The sequence below is a fragment of the Aedes albopictus genome, chromosome 3, assembly GCF_035046485.1.
Source record: "Aedes albopictus strain Foshan chromosome 3, AalbF5, whole genome shotgun sequence".
Classification (NCBI taxonomy): domain Eukaryota; kingdom Metazoa; phylum Arthropoda; class Insecta; order Diptera; family Culicidae; genus Aedes; species Aedes albopictus.
The window spans coordinates 271,664,568-271,684,551 of NC_085138.1; the positions used below are offsets into that span (position 1 = coordinate 271,664,568).

The window sequence follows — 19,984 nt, forward strand, 5'->3', positions numbered from 1 at the left end:
TCACGTGAGTTAACTCTATCTGATAAAAAGACATTCAAGTGGAACATAATCTTATGGATTTCGGTATCATAATATCTATGTTATTGTACTTTTCTTGAGTATCATATCGGCCAATACCCCGCTAATACTAAACTATTTTAGCTCAAATTGACAAAGGATTTCGCCAACAATAATTTAGTTCCACTCGTTTGAAGTATTATGTGTGTCAACTCGGAAACTAGGTTGAATGAGTCTTAGATGTAAACAATTGTTCGGGTAATTCGGGTAATAAGCGGTAGTTGAGGCCAAAATTATTGTACCTAACTGTTGCTCAAAAATGTTTAAACTTTGTTCAGTTCTATGTAAATTTATAACGCGTGCGAGCTCTAAATTGAACACTAGCGAAATCCGCGAAACTGAAATGGCCATACCTCCACCATGTTTCCACAGATTTCAAACATTTTGAGCTCATTAGATTCAGAAATTCTTCTGCTATTGAAACCATATCTGAGCGTACCAGTCCGGTCAACATGGGTTTTGGAAAATCCGGATTTCTAATCATATGATTTAATACAATACAGTAACGGAGTTATTGGCATGAATTATCGAAAATCATAAAATTGACCTAAACCAATAGAGTCTGATCGTCGGTCCATCAGTTGGCCATTCCTGGTTAAGTCTCTCAAGGAACTCCGGGTGACTAAACAGGTTTATTAGCATCACATATCGGCAGAAACTATTTCTCCCAATGTTGTGCGCATAAGAACCGAATTGCAGCACTGCAGTGTGAACGCGTTCAATTTGCATTGAAGTTCATACTCGGCACACTGCGATCAAATATATTTGAACATGCAAATTGAACGCGGCATGAACTGGAAAGGACTGAACCCGTAGCATGTTGACTAACATGTTACCCTGGTATCTGTGATACTAAAATGGTCATATTTGCGCCATTTCACCCTTCAATTTTGGCAGTCTTTTGGGCTAATTCAATCTCCTTTTATTGAAGAGTGAACCAGTCCGACCATCGTGTGTTTCGAAAAATCTGAATTCCTGGAGCTTTTCAATATCCGAGACCACAATGTGACACCAAGGGATCTATGATGCATTTCCCTGTGACATAACATAATAACGTCCAAACATGTAGATGCGGCACAAGGTTCTAGTCCTAGGAAAGAAGACACATAGGATTTAAAGATGAAGATAAGCGCATGTGAACTCAGAGTCGAATGGGAACCGAGCGGGCGCTCTTAGGCAGCAAAAGCTCTGGCAGGCAAGTTCAATGCTTTGTCGACCAAAAAATTTTAAGTGTTCAGTTCATTTTTGGCTCACGTTCTGTTCGAATATAATACTGCTTGAAAGAATAGCCTATTTTATAAGAAGGAGAAACATCTGGTAAAAAGTGAGCAGCTTCAACACCTGAACTTAAATTATGGTTCTTTAAACATTTTGAAAGAAGGAAAACCTTTGATAATGAAAAGATGCAGCTATAACATTCAAACACAGTAAGAACAGCCTATGTTCAAAAGAAGGCGAAATCTCCGATGAATCGTTTTTAAGGAATATGCGCACGCAGAAGCTCGCTGCATTTTACACATTGGTGAGAATGCCAACACAGAATATATGCAAATACCTCAAAAGAACAGCCTATTTTTAATAGAAGGAAAAATCACTCACGGGAGAGTTATTAGTATGCAGATATTATCATCAAACCTTTCCGCTTGGTCGTTATACTGTACTATTTGCGGCCACAATACTTACTCTTCCATCAGAGATTTTTCCCGCTTTTTTAGAAAGGCTGTTCTTTCGAGGTAAATGCATAGATCATAATTTAACCATACAACTAGGCTGCCTAGTAAACCTCCTTAGCATTAAAATCATTATAACCCATTCGCCTTAGTGGCATTTGAGGCCTGATATCCTTCGGCATAATGACACAGCACCAACGGGAACGACATTTCGGCAAATGCCACTCCGGGGAATAGTATTCCGGAAATTATAATACCTTGTGTAATACCATCTTTTAAATCATTAAACCCTCAGCTCAGATTCTTTAGAGTTCATTATTATGCATATTTGAGGTTTTGGAATTTGCCATGTTTTCAGCCTTTTGTTATTTCAGCCTTTTGAAATTTCAGCCTTTTGTTACATATCCATAGTTTCAGCCTTTTGTATTCAGCCTTATGTGCATTCAGCCTTTTGCAATTCAGCCTTATGTTACCATCCCGAATTGATCATATCACCATACAAAAATCCAGCTCACTACTTTCAATCTAGTACTTCACTGATTGCTTCCTATTGTTCTTCTATTAAAACAATTAAGTTGCTCAATATTCTTGGCGAGCATCAGCCATAGGAGCTATTTTTTTAATCAGAAGATGTTGAAACTATTTTTTACAACTCTATAAATACATATATATTTACAGCAATTCCATAGAAAAACGATATAGTGCATCTCCGATTGTCGTGAAACTTGGTGGGCTTGTAGTTCTTCGGAAATAATTAGACCCGTATTTTTTTATTTCGTCATTAGGGTGACCAATTTTCATATAGGGTGATCTAAAAAATCAAGGTTCTTCAAAACTAAAAATTTTCAAAAAATCGTAACTTTTAATCCATTTTACCGATTTTAAACTTCTTCTTTTTGTTTGAAACCTATTAAATTGTAGTTTTCAGGAAAAATACGTTAAAAGGGCTAAAATGTAAAAAGTACTATAAAATATGCAAATATATTAATTTTTTCACGTTTTCATGGTCTCGGGACCAAAGAGGTACCCTGGTTTTATATTTTTATCAGAAAATTCAGGAAATTTGGCGTAAGTTTCATAAATGATTCTTCTACAAGAAACGTTGATCGATTTAAATTTAGGAGACAAAGGGTGACCTCTAGGATTTTTTGTTTGAAAGTGTAACTTTTCCCATAGTAGGGGGTAGTGGGGCAAGATGGCCATATGGGGCAAGATGGCCACCCTGTGTTTTAAGCATTAATTCGCAACACAAAAATATTTTCTGCATGGGTTGTGATTATAAACAATGCTTCATGTTTATAATGTGCGAAAAAGTTACTATTTGTTTGAAAAATCTACTATAAAATAGTGTTTGAAATTTGAGTGTTCAAAAACAGTGTTTTCTTATAGTATCAGGTCATCTGATTTTAAGGATTAGTAATGAAATAACATCGTTTTAAAAATTATTTTTTATTTTCAATGGTGTCTATATGTGACTGTTGTTGATCCTGGACAATAAAATTTCAATGTTTTGAATTGATTATGCCATATAAGAAATGATAAACGTATCGTAATCATTCGGGGCAAGATGGCCACCTGTGGTAAGGCCTATGTCGCCATCCAAAAATCAATCTAAGGCAGCCTCAAAACTGTTATTGATGTTTAAAGATACTGCAAAACCACAGGAAATTACTTTTTCATATTAGTTGGGGCTGTTAAAATTAACTACGATGTAGATGATACCTCAGAAAAACTTTAAAGTTATTTGTTGGAGACACCCTAAACAGTTTTTATAGCCGGTGCTAACGGCCACGCTACCAACTGGACTCTGCCTTTGTAAAATTTCTACGACTTTGTTATAGAAGACTATGGTGAACAATACTATTATATAACTAGAAGAAGTTGGCCTTTTGCCATGAGAAATTAGTCTGTAATTTGATAGCCATGTGAAGAGACGTGTTGAGGAAGAATTTTAAGCTTAGACTAAATAAATTAATGTTAAGTTAGTACGTCAATTTGAATAAGTTAATTCCTTAGTATGTGGTTTTAGTGAATAAAAAGGTGTATTTGTGCTAACTAAACCGACTGGTAGTGGCAGTGAATTGACCCCAACCGAAACCCAATTCCCAAGGCATAGGAATCGGATCCTAGGCACCCCAGGATCGATCAACCAGGACAAATTCCGGCTTATAATCCCAAGCTATCGATCAGTTGGTCCTTCGAACCGGATTCGTTGGTCGAAGGCACCGAAAAGGAGGAAACCAATTCGCCATTCCAATTCCCCAATTGATTCACTGCCCAACCACTGGAGAGCGCCATTTTGGATATTGGCGTCGGAGCACGTCACCTCCCATCATCCGATCACCGAAATCAACGTAGTACACTTACCCAAGGCATATTTTTCATGGAAAATCGGTGAGTGCAATTCCAAGGTTCTACATCCAAAAATCCAGTACTGCTCGTGGTCTTTGTGTGACACAGGTTATCTTCGACGTCGTCATTGTCCTTCGTCATCCCATTCATCATCATACTGAGGCACATCACTACACTTGGCAACCATCTTCCATCAATCAACACTACCGGTGACTGCGTACCCGAATAAAAAAGGTTCATCTCTGCTTACCTTGGAAGGAAGGCTAACAGCTTGAAAACACCATATCTATCCGGAGGCATACTACTCGTTCGTCCGGCCTAATCGTTGCGAGTTGACCACTGGCTCTGCTGTTGTTCGAGGATCATCTCTAGTTAAAAATACAAGGCTCATATCCAAGAGCCAGCAGGTAATTAACGCTCCAACGATATCACTCCCCAAACTGTGCTACTTTGGTCTCATTTTTTGAGGTACACTGCATTGATCGTCCGGCCTAATCGTTGCGAAGCGACCGTCCGCTCTGCTGTTGTTCGAGGAGCATCTCTAATTGAAATACAAGGCTCAATCCCAAGAGCCAGCAGGTAATTGGCGCTCCAACGTTATCACTGTCCCAAATTGTGCTACTTTGGTCTCACTTTTCGAGGTACACAACATGCCCAGCAAATCGAAAACGTCGCTGAAGGTACTGCAGTCGCGGCTACGAGGTCTCCAAACATCGTTCGACAATATGTGCAAATTTATGGATGATTACACCGAAGATACGAAGCTAACCGAGGTTAAAGTGCGACTGGAGAAACTGGACATACTCTGGGACAGGATCAACCAGAGTACCGAAGAGATAGAGGCCCACGAAGATTCGACAGCCGAGGAAGAATCGTTCGTTAAGGATCGGGTAGACTTCGAGAATTGATTTTATCAACTGAAATCGTTTCTCTTGGACACAATCAGGGAGAATTCCGATGAAACTGTGCTCAATCCAATTGCTCGCTCTCACGATAACACTCATTCCGCACCCAACCCCCACGTTAGGCTACCCCAAATAACACTCCCCAAATTCAGTGGCAAAATTGATGAATGGCAGACATTTCGCGATTTATACACTTCTCTGATACACTGGCAACCTGACCTACCAGATATCGAAAAATTTCATTACCTCCGTAGTCAGCTAGAAGGTGAGGCGTTAGCTGTTATCGATTCGCTCCCACTCACCAGGGCGAACTATAATGTTGCTTGGGATCTGATCTGCACTCGCTATTCCAATTCCAAAATCCTTCGTAAACGTCAGGTTCAAGCGCTGTTCGAACTACCGGTGGTCAAGAAGGAATCGGCAACAGAACTACACACCCTTTTGGAATCCTATGAGAAGATCGTGAAGTCGTTGGATCAGGCAACCCCCCAGGCGACGGAGTTCAAGGATTTGTTACTGCTGCATCTACTAAGCTCTCGACTCGATGGTGCAACAAGAAGGAGCTGGGAGGAACATTCTTCTATCAAGGACGTCGATACGGTAAGGGACCTAACCAATTTTCTGCAGCGGCGAATTCAGATCCTGGAGGCACTTCCCACTCGACCGGTTGAGCAGAGAATAGAAGCTGGTTCGTCGAAATTTCCAAGGAAACCCAATGTGGTGAAGGTCTGCAATACCATTCTCCAACCATCGGCTCCACTCAAATGTGTCGCTTGTTCGGATAGTCATTTACTCTACCAGTGCTCGCAATTTCTAAAACTACCTGTTTCCGAGAGGGACGGACTACTGCGTTCGCACTCGTTGTGCCGAAACTGCTTTCGGCGTGGTCATCAGGCTCGGGATTGTCACTCGAAGTTCACTTGTAGGCAATGCAAGGGCAAGCACCATACACTTGTTTGCTTCAAGGGGAAGGTTGAAGAGAGAAGGTCAAACCACACCGGCGAATCTGGTCCGACCACTACCGCAGCACAACCAACCGAAGAGGTAACCAACACCAAAGTGGTTAACGTGGCAACCACTAACGTAGTATCTTGCAATTCTGCGTCAGGATCGTCGACGGGTGTTTTATTGCTTACGATGGCGATGGTTCTTTTGGAGGATGATAGAGGTCAAACCGTGCGTGCGCGGGCACTTTTGGATAGCGCAGCGGAATGCAACCTTATCACCAAACGTATGAGGAAACAGCTGGTAGTCAAGGAGGATTCCAGCATGGTCGAAGTTGTAGGCATTCATGGTACATCTAACAAGGTTCATGGCAAGGTCACGGTGACTGTTCGGTCTTGTATTTCCAATTTCGCCCAGGGTATGGAATTTTATGTGTTGCCCAAACTTTCTGCTCAACCAGGAATAGCGTCCGTTGACCCCAACAATTGGAACCTACCAGCTGGCATTGAATTAGCGGACCCACACTTTCTCAAGTCTGAACCGATCGATCTGGTGATAGGAGCAGAGTTCTTTTTGGATGTGTTCGTTACCGGTCGGCGCATAAGTCTGGGTGAACATTTGCCTCTTTTAGTCGATTCTGTTTTCGGATGGATAGCTACAGGCCGATACCCAATAGATGGTCCAATTACCTCTGTGTTATGCGATGTAGCAACTTCGAGTCGACTAGAAAAGATGATTGAGAAGTTTTGGGAGTATGAGGAGGTTGGTTTGGGGAACAACATGTCACGGGATGAAGCCAAATGTGAGGAGTATTTCCAACGGACAACCCAAAGACAAGCTTCAGGAAGGTATATGGTATCGCTACCAGGAAATGAAGAAATGATGCGCAACCTAGGATTCTAAGGCGACCGCCGAAAGGAGGTTTCTTCAAATCGAACGACGATTGAACCGAGAATCATCGTTACGGGAACAGTATGTGTCCTTCATGGAGGAATACGAGACACTAGGGCATATGTCACGAGTCACCCACGACGAGGAAGGAGTAAATCGGTGCTACCTCCCACATCACCCAGTCGTTAAGGAAGGAAGCACTACTACACGAGTGAGAGTGGTGTTTGTTGCTTCTGCTAGAACATCCACTGGGCTCTCACTAAACGATTGCTTGCAGTCGGGCCCAGTCATCCAAAGAGATTTACGGTCGATTATTCTCCGGAGCCGTTTCCGCCCAATTATGCTGGTAGCCGACATTGAAAAAATGTTTCGGCAGGTAGATGTTTGCCAAGCAGACAGACGGCTTCAATCTATCCTTTGGCGTTCGTCACCCGATCAACCTTTAACAACATACGAACTGGAAACAGTGACATATGGTACCAAACCCGCCCCATTTCTTGCGACGAGAACCCTAGTACAGCTTGCGACCGACGAGGCCGAGCGATTCCCACTGGCATCGGTAGCTGTCAAAAACGACTTTTATATGGATGATGCTATAACCGGGGCGAATGATCCTGCGACCGCTAAGGAACTACGGATTCAATTGGTGGAAATGCTCGACAGCGGTGGATTCAAGCTCCGAAAGTTCGCGTCCAACTGTGCAACGGTTTTGGAAGGCATACCCAGCGAAGACCTTTCAATCCAAGCGGCGGATGGAATCTACTTGGACCCGGATCCCATGGTTAAAACGTTAGGACTCATCTGGATTCCTCCAACGGATGTTTTCCGCTTCAATTTCAAGGCCCCACCCCTCTCAGATACCCCACTCACAAAACAGAAAATTTTCTCGATCATTGCTACTTTGTTTGATCCTCTTGGATTTGTAGGACCAGTGATTACCCAAGCCAAAATCATTATGCAACTTTCGTGGCAGCTGTTGGACGACAAGGGGCAAAGGCTTGCTTGGGATTCACCTTTGCCACAAAAGGTCGAGCAAGAATTCAGAAAATTCTACGAACACATTCCCCTACTCAACGATTTGCGTATCGAACGATTGGTAATAATTCCCCTAGCTGTGCGAACCCAATTGCACATATTTTCGGATGCTTCGGAAAAGGCCCTCGGAGCGTGTGTGTACGTCAGAACAGAAGACTCCTCGGGACGAATCAAGGTGGCCCTATTATTGTCGAAGTCTAGGATAGCACCGCTCAAAACACAAACCATCCCAAGGCTTGAATTACGTGCTGCAACATTAGCTGCCGAAATGTTTTCCCAGGTCACAGAGGCGATCGATACTGCTTTCGATGTTTTCTTCTGGACGGATTCAGAGATAGTTCTTCGTTGGTGCGCTGCAACTCCATCGACTTGGACGACATTTGTTGCGAATCGTGTCGCCAAGATACAACGACTGACTGAAAATTGCTGCTGGAGTCATGTGCCTGGAGAGAAGAACCCTGCGGATCTCATTTCTCGTGGGATCCCACCAGAAGAAATATTGGACAACCGTCTGTGGTGGGACGTTGAGTGGCTGCACACAACCATGGAGCATTGGCCGAAGCAAAAGGAGTTCTCGGCGACCGGATTAGCGGAGGAAAGACGGCAGGTGGTGTTGTCATCAACAGCATCGAATCCAAGTTTCATCGAAGAACACATAGCACGATTCTCAACCTACACTACTATGATTCGTCAAACTGCTTGGTGTCGTCGATACCTACGCAACCTTCGAGAGGAGGCAGGCAAACGCAAGGTCGGACCGTTGACCATAGAGGAGCTGCTACAAGCCGAATCGAAAATTATACAGCGGGTACAAGAGGAGGTCTTCGGCAGAGAGCTAAAAGCCATTAGCAAGGGAGAGAGTGTATCACGACAATCACCCCTTCGCTGGTATTGCCCATTTGTCGCGCCTGATGGTCTGTTGCGGGTAGGGGGGAGACTTGGGAAGTCGGGAGAGTGTGAGGATGCGAAGCACCCAATTGTGCTACCAGCTCGTCATAGCCTAACAAAACTAATAATTCGGCATTATCATTTGAAACTGTTGCACGCCGGACCGCAACTCATATTGAGCACAGTTCGGCTTCGATTTTGGCCTCTTGGGGGACGTAATGTAGCGAGACAGGTCTGCCACGAATGTATGCGTTGCTATCGGACGAAGCCGGCAACTATTCGTCAATTTATGGCCGAGCTACCTACACCGAGAGTGGTTCCAGCAAAACCGTTTTCGACGACAGGGGTCGATTACTTCGGCCCGATCTACGTGCGACCCGGATACCGAAGAGCTGCAGTGAAGGCGTATGTGGCAGTATTTGTATGCTTCTCCACGAAGGCGGTACACCTGGAGTTAGCCACCGATCTTTCGACGCCCTGCTTCATCCAAGCATTGCGCCGATTTATTTCACGTCGCGGAAAGTGTGCCCAATTGTTCTCCGACAACGGCACAAATTTTGTTGGAGCTAGGAACGCCATGGAGAAACTCCTACAGAACCTACGGTCCAAGGAGCACAACGAAACAGTAGCGAAGTGGTGTACAGATGAAGGAATGCAGTGGAGTTTTATACCGCCCGGCGCCCCCCACTTCGGCGGTTTGTGGGAGAGTGCCGTACGATCGACGAAGGTGCACCTACTGAAGGTACTAGGTGACACAGCGGTTTCGTATGAGGATATGACGACCCTCCTAGCCCAGGTGGAGTGTTGTTTAAACTCAAGGCCCTTAACACCCCTTTCTGATGACCCGGAGGACTTGGAGGCCTTGACCCCAGGGCATTTTTTGGTCACTACATCACTGCAAGCGTTACCGGAAGAGAATTTGACCAATATATCACCAGGGAGACTACAACACCGAGAGCTGATTCAACAGTGTCTGCAATTTTACTGGAAGCGTTGGAGGTCCGAGTATTTAACCCAACTGCAGGCCCGGACCAAATGGTGACAACCGCCACAGGAAATCAAGACCGGGAGTCTGGTGGTGATCCGTGATGATAATCAGCCACCAACACGCTGGAGAATGGCCCGTATTCATGCCGTACATCCGGGGGATGACAACGTCGTGAGAGTCGTCACACTCAAGACAGCCGACGGCTTCATTAAAAGACCGGTCACCAAAATTTATATCCTGCCGGTGGCCAATCCAGCCGAAACAGAAGCAGCAGATCCGAAGGAAACTACTGAAACTCCGGCTGTTTCAGGGGAGGGGAGGATGTTGGAGACACCCTAAACAGTTTTTATAGCCGGTGCTAACGGCCACGCTACCAACTGGACTCTGCCTTTGTAAAATTTCTACGACTTTGTTATAGAAGACTATGGTAAACAATACTATTATATAACTAGAAGAAGTTGGCCTTTTGCCATGAGAAATTAGTCTGTAATTTGATAGCCATGTGAAGAGACGTGTTGAGGAAGAATTTTAAGCTTAGACTAAATAAATTAATGTTAAGTTAGTACGTCAATTTGAATAAGTTAATTCCTTAGTATGTGGTTTTAGTGAATAAAAAGGTGTATTTGTGCTAACTAAACCGACTGGTAGTGGCAGTGAATTGATTCCAACCGAAACCCAATTCCCAAGGCATAGGAATCGGATCCTAGGCACCCCAGGATCGACCAACCAGGACAAATTCCGGCTTATAATCCCAAGCTATCGATCATTATTTGTTCTTGAACGGTGATTGGTGTCATTGAATATTTTGGTACAGAGATGGAAAATCGTAGCCAAAACCGCCATAAGAGGGTTCGTTACAAGACGTTGAATTACAGTATAATGCGTGAAACGAGTAGTAATGTATCTGCAGATAAATCGTTTCGAGAGAAACAAGTTTTCTGAAAAAAAATAGACCAAATCATAGAACATTTCCAAAGAAATTTCTATCAATTTTATTTCAAACATTATCATAAAGAAAATGTTGGCAAATACCACACCATCTGTAGGCAAAGCGTTGCGGATGATTCGACCTTGGTTTATTGAACGTTGCTTAGGGATTAAAGCACACTAATTGTGAAAATTTAGCTCTGTGGCCATCTTGCCCCGATGGGGTGGCCATCTTGCCCCATATGGCAAAAATTCTATGTCGAAAGTAACATTTTTCAAATGAATTTATTTTGCATTCGTAGTGCAAAATAAAATGCTTTTTTGTGTTAATAAGATAGAAAAGACATGAAACAAAGGGGATCAATGTTAAATAGCCATATTCCAATGAAAGTATATGCTCCCAAGGCGCCTAAGCTTAAGATGGCCATCTTGCCCCTGAACCCCCTAAATCCTATGCAAACTTTAAACCGCTTGCGCTAAATTATATTTAGTTTCACCGATTGCGCTGAAATTTTGTACAGAGATGTATGTTTTTTAGTTTTTGAGATATGATTTTTTGAAAATAAAAGGTCAAATTTTCCCATACAAGACACTTTTTTAACCCTTCAGCACGCGCGCTGTTGTAAAAAGTACAACACCTCCAAAAAACCTCGCTCGTCCTATACAGCGCGAACGCGGTGCAGTTTCGGTTGCTAGATGGCGCGCGTCCTGGAAGGTTAAATTTGATTATATTTTGATTCCTTATAATATTATGGACACCAAACACCACGAATAACTTTAAAAAGCAATACTATGCATAGTTTTATGAGAATTTGCAATTTCAAGCAATTTTAGAGTAGCTAGTACTAAAATATATGACTCTCTATATTCAAAAAATCATATCTCAAAAACAAAACAACATACATTTCTGATTTTTTCATATGTTACGCCAAATTTCCTAAATTTTCTGATAAAAATATAAAACCAGGGTACCTCTTTGGTCCCAAGACCATGAAAACGTGAAAAAACTAATATATTTGCATATTTTATAGTACTCTTTATATTTAAGCCTCTTTAACGTATTTTTCCTGAAAACTACAATTAAATAGCTTTCAAACAAAAAATGAAGTTTAAAATCGGTCAAATGGTTCAAAAGTTACGATTTTTTGAAAATTTTTAGTTTTGAAAAACCTTGATTTTTTGGACCACCCTATATAAAAATTGGTCACCCTAATGACGAAATAAAAAAAATACGGGTCTAATTATTTTCGAAGAACTACAAGCCCACCAAGTTTCACGACAATCGGAGAAGCACTATATCGTTTTTCTATTTTCGATGAAAGCTTCTGACTTCAGCGGGTTCCAGTTCTGAACGATCTACGTCTCTAGGAATGTCGCCGGCAGGGTTGCATTTGCAGTCGTCTGGGCTTTTTCTACAAATAAAATATCATCAAAATGAAGGTACTTACAGTTATCCTTTGCTCTCACCTCACACTGTTTTATACGTTCGAAAATGCTGTCCATTTTCGCTTTTTACAACCGTCAAACTTTTTATGTTCACTGCGCACTGGAAACAAACAAGATGGCGTAGGTTCAAACTGTTTGACAGATTTGCTACGACAATAACATTTCGTTCAGCACTTTTGAACAGTCAAGTGACGACTGTTCAGTAAAAATGTCAATATAACTGACTGATCAGTAACAATTTTTACCGAATATTTCCACAGCAGGAGAAAACTTTGATGTGCTGAGCATATCAGCAACAAGTTTTACCGTAGACAGCAAACAATTTTGAAACATTGCAGTCGTCAGAAGTATTTAGTGTAGTATTCAGTAGAGGCTCGAGAAATATACCGAGTGTTCAGCAATTTCGTAGTTTTGACGAATTTTACCGCTAAAAAAAAGTACGGAACATCGAGTATGGGATTAAGTATGTAATTTGCCAATTTTCCGAGAATGGTAAAATGCTTCCAGCTGCTTTTCTAGATTTTTTTTATTTATTTTCCATCAATTTTCAAAACGGGCAAACAGAAACCTTTTTTTGTGTTTTTTGTTTGTGTCAAAAATAGCTTCTACGTACAAGTTTCAATGAAAAATCTTGCAGAATTTTTGCCCTACATCTAAATTAATGGATGTTATTCGTGATCGTCTGAAAATTCACATATGAAAAAAATATTGATCCTTTTTTGATAAAAAACTACAGTAAAAAAATCTCGAATAATATTCCCTAAGATCCCAAACATGTCTCTTATTATTATTTTTTTTAATATTTCAAAGTTTCTGTATTGTGGATTTACCGGCTACTTGTATTCTACCGGTCGCTTCAGTATGGCCTCCAAAGTAGCCGTTTTATAAAAAGAGTAACTTAAAAATGTTTTTAAACATTTTTATTGTATGCGCTATTCCTCGTTGCCACTAGCTATTCAGCGACATTCATTTTTTGACAATCAACTTGATTTTTATATGAAAACGGCTACTTTGCAACGACTACTCAAGTAACCGGTAGAATACAAGTAGCCGGTAAATCCCCAATAACTTAAGTATGATTAAATGTACAAAAAAATGCATATATAGTTTTTTCATTGCAACCTATACGAAGTATCTATATTTGATAGAAATTATTTTCCAAACTTGTTCGCTTTTGCTTGTTTGTAAAATCGATGTAAAATATAAATATTAGAAAAAAAAATTGAGGCTGGAAGAAGGATAATTTAAAAAAATCAAAAGGTGAGTTTTTTTGGAAAATCTAAATTATATAACATCTAAAATAGATCCGCTATGAATATTACTCTAAATGTATTTTTTTTTACTAAAAGTCCTTCAAATATCCTCAAACATCATCGAAGACATCATTTGAATACACTAAACTTTTTCCGAGTTATATTTTTTTAAGAACAAAATTAGGTATTTTTCTTAAGTCCTTTTCAAGAGTTAGGTTAGCAAAAATGTTTATATGTTGATGCAAATGTAATGATTCACGAAATCCAACGCATGAACAAAATCTCATTCAAATTAAAAAAAAATCTACACTCTTAAAAAATTACGAATTTACACGTGACGTAAACCATCAACGTACGTAAACATTTTATGACTGCATGGCAAATTTGACTGAATTTTACATCCATCATGTAAGTTTGAGTTAGTTGCACAAACCTATCTGACGAAATAGGTAGAAACAGTTTTACATTTATCATTTGTCTCACAACTCGGTGATACAGCCGAAAGGTATAGTACGTGCCTCTCAATCAGCGGACCAGAGTTCGAATCCTGTTTATTATTTTACTTAAATATAGGGTGCGTGTACCAATTATGGCACTACCTAAGGAAAGCTATTTATACAAAAATAACGAGAAGACCAACGAATGTCATCAATAAGTTAAAAGACAGCTTAGTTCCCATACTTTACAGGAAAAATATAGAAACGGAGCCAAAACTACTTTTAGTATTTATTACAGCGTGTGGCAATGATAGGAACCCTGTACCAGTTATGGTTACATTTTTTAACTTCGGTTCCTTTTCGCACTATTTGCATGCATTCCTTATGGGGTTAGCCATAACTGGTGCACTATGGCGAAAAAGGGTGCAAGGAAGCCGAAATTTTAAGGAAAATGATTTATTTCTACCATGATTTGAGGAAAATGTGGAGTATAAATGAGTGCGACTATCTTTTGTAAACGTTATCTGTTGTTCACAAAATTTGTCTTGTTGATTTACATCGTTAAAGGGTGAAAATCAACTATAGCGAATAATTGGTACTATAGCCATAATTGGTACACTTACCCTATTTTATCTCTCGTTTCGGCTCTAGCGATTGCTAGCTCGACTTTATTTGTGATAGAAGGCGTAAATTTGTGTCAAACTGGCCGCTCCTTTTATGTGCATCCAAATGAACTTAAATTTACACGATTTTTTTTAAGAGTGTAGTAAAAAATTGTATTTTTTGTGTTTTGGGCTGAAAATGCTCTCAAGTAACTTAATCTGTTGAAAAGTCACTATTTTGAACTATTCTAATGTTTTTACCGGGTCATAATATGGCAAGCGATTATAATAAGATTTGTTGTGACGGACAAATAGTGAAAATGTAGATTTGTGTAACTGGAGACAATACTAGTTTTAGTAGCTGTATTGGCAAATGCACCAAATGCTTAGAAAAAGCCTAAGTTGATTTTTGGATCATCTCCATAGCACTATTTCTCAATACACCCGATTCTTTTTTATTTGCACGGGTGGTTTTTCCGCTATAACTCCGTCAGTTTTGAACCAATTGATTTGATTTTTCGTACACTAGTAGTACAAACCGTGTCTACCTGTGTACACAGTTTCATGTGAATTGGTTCAAAACTGACCGAGATACAGCAGAAAAACGACCCGTGCAATAAAAGAATCGGGTGTAAGCGGATGTGGTTTTTGGTATAGTGAAATTGAAACTGCTGTAATTTTGAAAGTATTCTACTAAAATGGCTGAAATTTTCACTGAAAACTGTTCAACACAACAATTAAATTTTACACTGTCAAAGTTATATAAAAATCGGGACAGAGTTGCCAGTTCTACAGTCGAAATAATGCAAAATTTGAAAAACAGTTTTTTTTGCTTGAATTGTTAAAAAAAAATATGATGAAATTTTCATTACTTATTATGCCTTACTTGAAGAACTTACAGTTAAATTTTCAGACGTTTGGATAGGCTATCAACAAAGTTATAGCATAAACATTTTTTTAAAGGGATGTCCAAAGTTTCCAAAATCACACTTTATTGTATCGACAATATCTGCGCCAGTACTAAACCGATTTTGATAAAAGTTTTATGGTATTATAACTACACATAATATGCTATTCCTGATTAAAAAACCAGCCATTTTTGTGCACGCAATCAATAGTTATACCTTTTTTTGTGTGTCTCACTTGTTTCGAGTTCAGTCTGGGGAATTGCTTTCCGGAGAATGGCGAATTCTGACAAATAGTTTTCTCGGAAATGGTTTGTTCTGTCAAACTGATGACATTCTGACAAATGCCATACAACCCTTGAAAGTACAACCTGTGTGACGAAAAGGTGCTGATGTCCATCCGTTCGAAAGGACGAATTCAATGCATGCATTACTCTCATATATGACCTACGGCTTAGATTTGTAAATTTATATGTATATGATCGGCATCCAATCTTCATTTACCTTGTGTAATGCCAGCAGTCATACCATGAAACTCTAAATTATTTATTTCAACACCTCTGGGCCGCCTGGGACCTAGTGGCCGCCACTATTTGCACCCCATGATTATTTTCGTCTCGTGGAGTATATTTTCCGCGACGACCTTCCGAAATAATAATGGCTTTTTCCTCTGTTACTCACCGTTTGTTACGTTTTTTTTTTTGTTTCCTTCTACAGTGATCTCAGCATCCAACCGGCTGCGCGAGCTCGAATCGCTCATCATCGACAATGTCACCTCGAACAACAACCTGAACAGCGCCGGCATGTCGTCGGAGAAATTCCTCTCGATCGAAACGCTGCTCGACTGCATGCTGGTGCTGTACGACGAGTGCTGCAACTCGTCCCTCCGCCGGGAGAAAACTGTGTCCGATTTTATCGAGATGATCCGATCGGTGGTGCAGTGCATCAAGCAGTTGCGTCTCTCGCGGGAGGACTTCGAGGTGCTCAAGGTCATTGGCCGCGGGGCATTCGGCGAGGTATGCGTCGTGCGGATGAATCACACTAGTCAGATTTACGCGATGAAGATTCTGAACAAATGGGAGATGTTGAAGGTAAGTGGCAGAGATTGGGGGCTGTTGCCAACTATGATGATGCACTGTTCCTTAGAGATTTTCAGATTTTGCTAAAAACTCAGGTTCTGTACAGCTTTGGCACGTTGAGGAATGAATTGCTTAAGTCCCATAACTGTTCACGTGGAAAGTAGTCAATTAAACATTTTTCCATAACTAATGCTGATCTTTTTTATCTTAATACATAGCATATGCACAGATTGTCAAACGTTCCACGTCCTTTAGCATTAATCAGTATTGTTTTGGTTTATTTTTTCCTCTTACGTTTCTTTTCGTAATGTTACTTTTTTGCAGCGTGCTGAAACGGCGTGCTTTCGTGAGGAACGCGATGTGCTGGTATTCGGTGATCGAAGATGGATTACCAACTTGCACTATGCGTTCCAAGACGATATCAATCTGGTAAGTAAGGCTGGTGCGAGCACATGATTGATGTGTAGGTGTTACGCTGCGTTAAAGTACCAGTGGAAATGGGAAGTCATTCATGAGTTATAACTTTGGCTTTCTTTCATTGAGCCATTCTCATTTCCACTACTTCAACGCTTGAACAGGGGAATATATGTATTGTAACCATCTTTTTCCCATCTCAGTATCTTGTGATGGATTACTACTGTGGCGGAGATTTGCTTACCCTGCTGAGTAAATTCGAAGACCGGCTCCCGGAAGACATGGCGCGGTTTTACATCACTGAAATGGTACTTGCCATCAACAGTATCCACGAGTTAAAGTATGTTCATCGAGATATCAAACCCGATAATATCGTTCTGGATGCGAGTGGGCATGTCCGTTTGGCAGATTTCGGGTCATGTCTGAAGCTGGGACCTCAGGGTACGGTGCAATCGAATGTGGCTGTGGGGACACCGGATTATATATCGCCGGAAATCCTGCGTGCGATGGAGGATGGTCAGGGGAAATATGGGCCTGAATGTGATTGGTGGTCTTTAGGAGTTTGCATGTATGAAATGTTGTTCGGCGAAACACCTTTCTACGCGGAAAGTTTAGTAGAAACTTACGGGAAAATTATGAACCACAAAAACTGCTTCGACTTTCCCAACGACGACGAAGAGTTCCAAGTTAGTGATAATGCAAAGGATCTAATCAAGAGATTAATTTGCTCGCCGGATTACCGACTGGGTCAGAATGGAATCGATGATTTCAAATCGCATCCGTGGTTCGAGGGAATCGACTGGGATACGATACGAAACGGCCAGGCGCCGTACATACCTGAGGTTTCTAGTCCAACCGATACGTCCAATTTTGATGTGGACGATACGGACATCAAGTTGTCCGATGCGGTGCCTCCAACGACAAATCCCGCCTTCTCAGGGCATCACCTGCCTTTCATTGGGTTTACATTCACCAAGGACAGCAGTATATCGGATGTGGGGAAACTGTCACGTGCCATTAATAACTTAACCAATAGTCAATTACAACAACCGTTAGCTCCGCTCAAGTTAGATGGTAATCAACAACGTTCCGAAGAGAAACGACTCAGTCCGGACAGCACCCGGAAACTGCAGGATGAAATCAACATTCTGACCAAGCGGAATTGTGAGTTGGAAAGTCAAATTAAAAGCTTCGAACGGCAGGAATTTGCCGTCCGAAGTAGTGGAAACTCTGTGCTGGGAGATACGGTCGATGGCCAGTTAGATGCTAAGTTGAAAGAGTATGAGAAACTCAATCGCCAGCTGCGGCAAGAGAAGGAAGATATGCAGAAGGAGCACGCAGACGCACTTGAAAGACTGAAACTACAAGATAAGGAACTGAAGGATGCCCTCAGTCAGCGGAAGCTGGCGATGGCTGAATACACCGAAGTAACTGACAAGCTATCGGATTTGAGGCAACAAAAGCAGAAACTATCTCGGCAAGTACGCGACAAAGAAGAGGAAGTCGAAGTTGCGATGCAGAAGGTTGACACGCTTCGAAGTGAATTGCGGAAAACGGACAAGTCCCGAAGGGAATTAGAAGCGAGGATGCAGGACATATTGTCAGAAGTTACCAGAGAACGACAGCTGCGGGAGAGATCCGAAGACTACTGTCGACAGTTGCAGGCCGAAAGGAGTAGAAGTTCGTCCGATCTGGGCTCGTCTACATCACTAGGAATCTCATCATCTGACTCGATTCGGTTAGAAATCGATCGATTAGAGGTGGAATACAGTGAAAAGATCAACCTGCAACAATCACGGTACAATGCGGAGATCTCCGCAATACGAGACCAGCTTACGGAAGCCGACAACCTTCGGGAGATGTTACAAATCGAGTTGCAACAGGCTCGCGACAAGCTGGACTCGACACGGCTGGAATCATTCACCGATTCGGAGGAGACCATCATGGAACTACGCAAACGGCATGAGCGCGAAAAGAAGATCCTACTGGATGATAATCGTAAGCTGAGCGCCGATAGGGAGTTACTCAGCGAACAGAATCGACGTCTGCAGAACGACCGACTACAAATGGAAAGCGATTATGAGGAATTGAGGTTCGAACGCGATGTCCGGAACCCAATGTTACAAATTATAACATTTGATTCCGATTCCAGAAATAAACGCCAAGCATTCAGTCAGTGGGAAAGACAGATTTCGGAGATCATTCAGTGGGTCTCGGATGAGAAAGATGCTCGCGGTTACCTGCAAGCGTTGGCCACCAAGATGACCGAGGAGCTGGATTTCCTCAAACACTCCGGTTCGCTCAATCACAACTCCAGCGACAAGAACTGGCGCAATCGCCGCTCGCAGAAACTGGACAAAATGGAACTGCTCAATCTGCAAAGTTCGCTGCAGAACGAAATTCAAGCAAAGGCCCTCATCTCGGAGGAGCTGACGCGAACTCGAACGGATTTGGTCGCTGCTCAAAAGTGAGTTCATAATTCATTGAAATAAAGTAGAGATGTACTCATATCTTGTTCCTATTTTTTTTATTTTGCTTCAACACAGGGATCTCCGCGAGGCACGCCAGATTTGCGAGTCGTTCAGCAATGAACTGAAACGCAAAGAAAGTCAAATCAAGGAGCTCCAACAGCGGCTGGAAACCAACGAAGGATGTAAGTACTGCGATTTTTCCCCTCTTTTTTTTACGTGTTCCCCAAACTCGCTGTCCAACAAATTCGAACTCTCGTTTTTATCGATTTCCATAAAACAATTCAATGCTCCTCCATGGCGCGTGTTTTTCGTTCGGAGCACGAGCTTCAACGTGTCGAATTCAATAATCATGTGCTGAAACGGGCAAACTCAGCGAAAAAAAAAGTTAAATTTTAATACGGAAGAAGCTACGGAACACATTTTCCTTGTTTCCGTCTCCGTATTGAATGCTTTTCACATTATTCTGCGCCGAATTTTCATCGCATCAACCATTCATCCGCTTGAAATGTCATGTGCTCTGAAGATAAGGTTTTCTACTTGTTTTTCATCTTTTGGTATTATACAAGGGAGTGCAAAATGTGAGGATTAGACTGGTTCAGATTTTTTTTTTCACACGAATCTTTGATTTTAGTAGTTCATTGCTACTTATATTTTCAAAAAAAAAAAAACACATTTCCTCCACAAAATACTCAAAAGTCCTCCCAGATATATTTCACAAA

At 41.5% G+C, this 19,984-nt stretch overlaps 1 protein-coding gene across 7 annotated transcripts in view; it reads left to right on the forward strand.

The window, feature by feature from the left end:
* The window catches only part of LOC109433178 (serine/threonine-protein kinase Genghis Khan), a 187,331-nt gene that overhangs the window by 126,252 nt on the left and 41,095 nt on the right, over positions 1-19,984 (forward strand). For all 7 annotated transcript variants that reach the window (XM_062860822.1, XM_062860824.1, XM_062860825.1 and 4 more), the window contains 5 exons: positions 16,019-16,392; positions 16,705-16,809; positions 16,998-18,886; positions 18,947-19,261; positions 19,341-19,447. In XM_062860822.1, the coding sequence (XP_062716806.1) occupies positions 16,019-16,392; positions 16,705-16,809; positions 16,998-18,886; positions 18,947-19,261; positions 19,341-19,447 (2,790 nt within the window). The remainder of the gene's footprint in view (positions 1-16,018; positions 16,393-16,704; positions 16,810-16,997; positions 18,887-18,946; positions 19,262-19,340; positions 19,448-19,984) is intronic.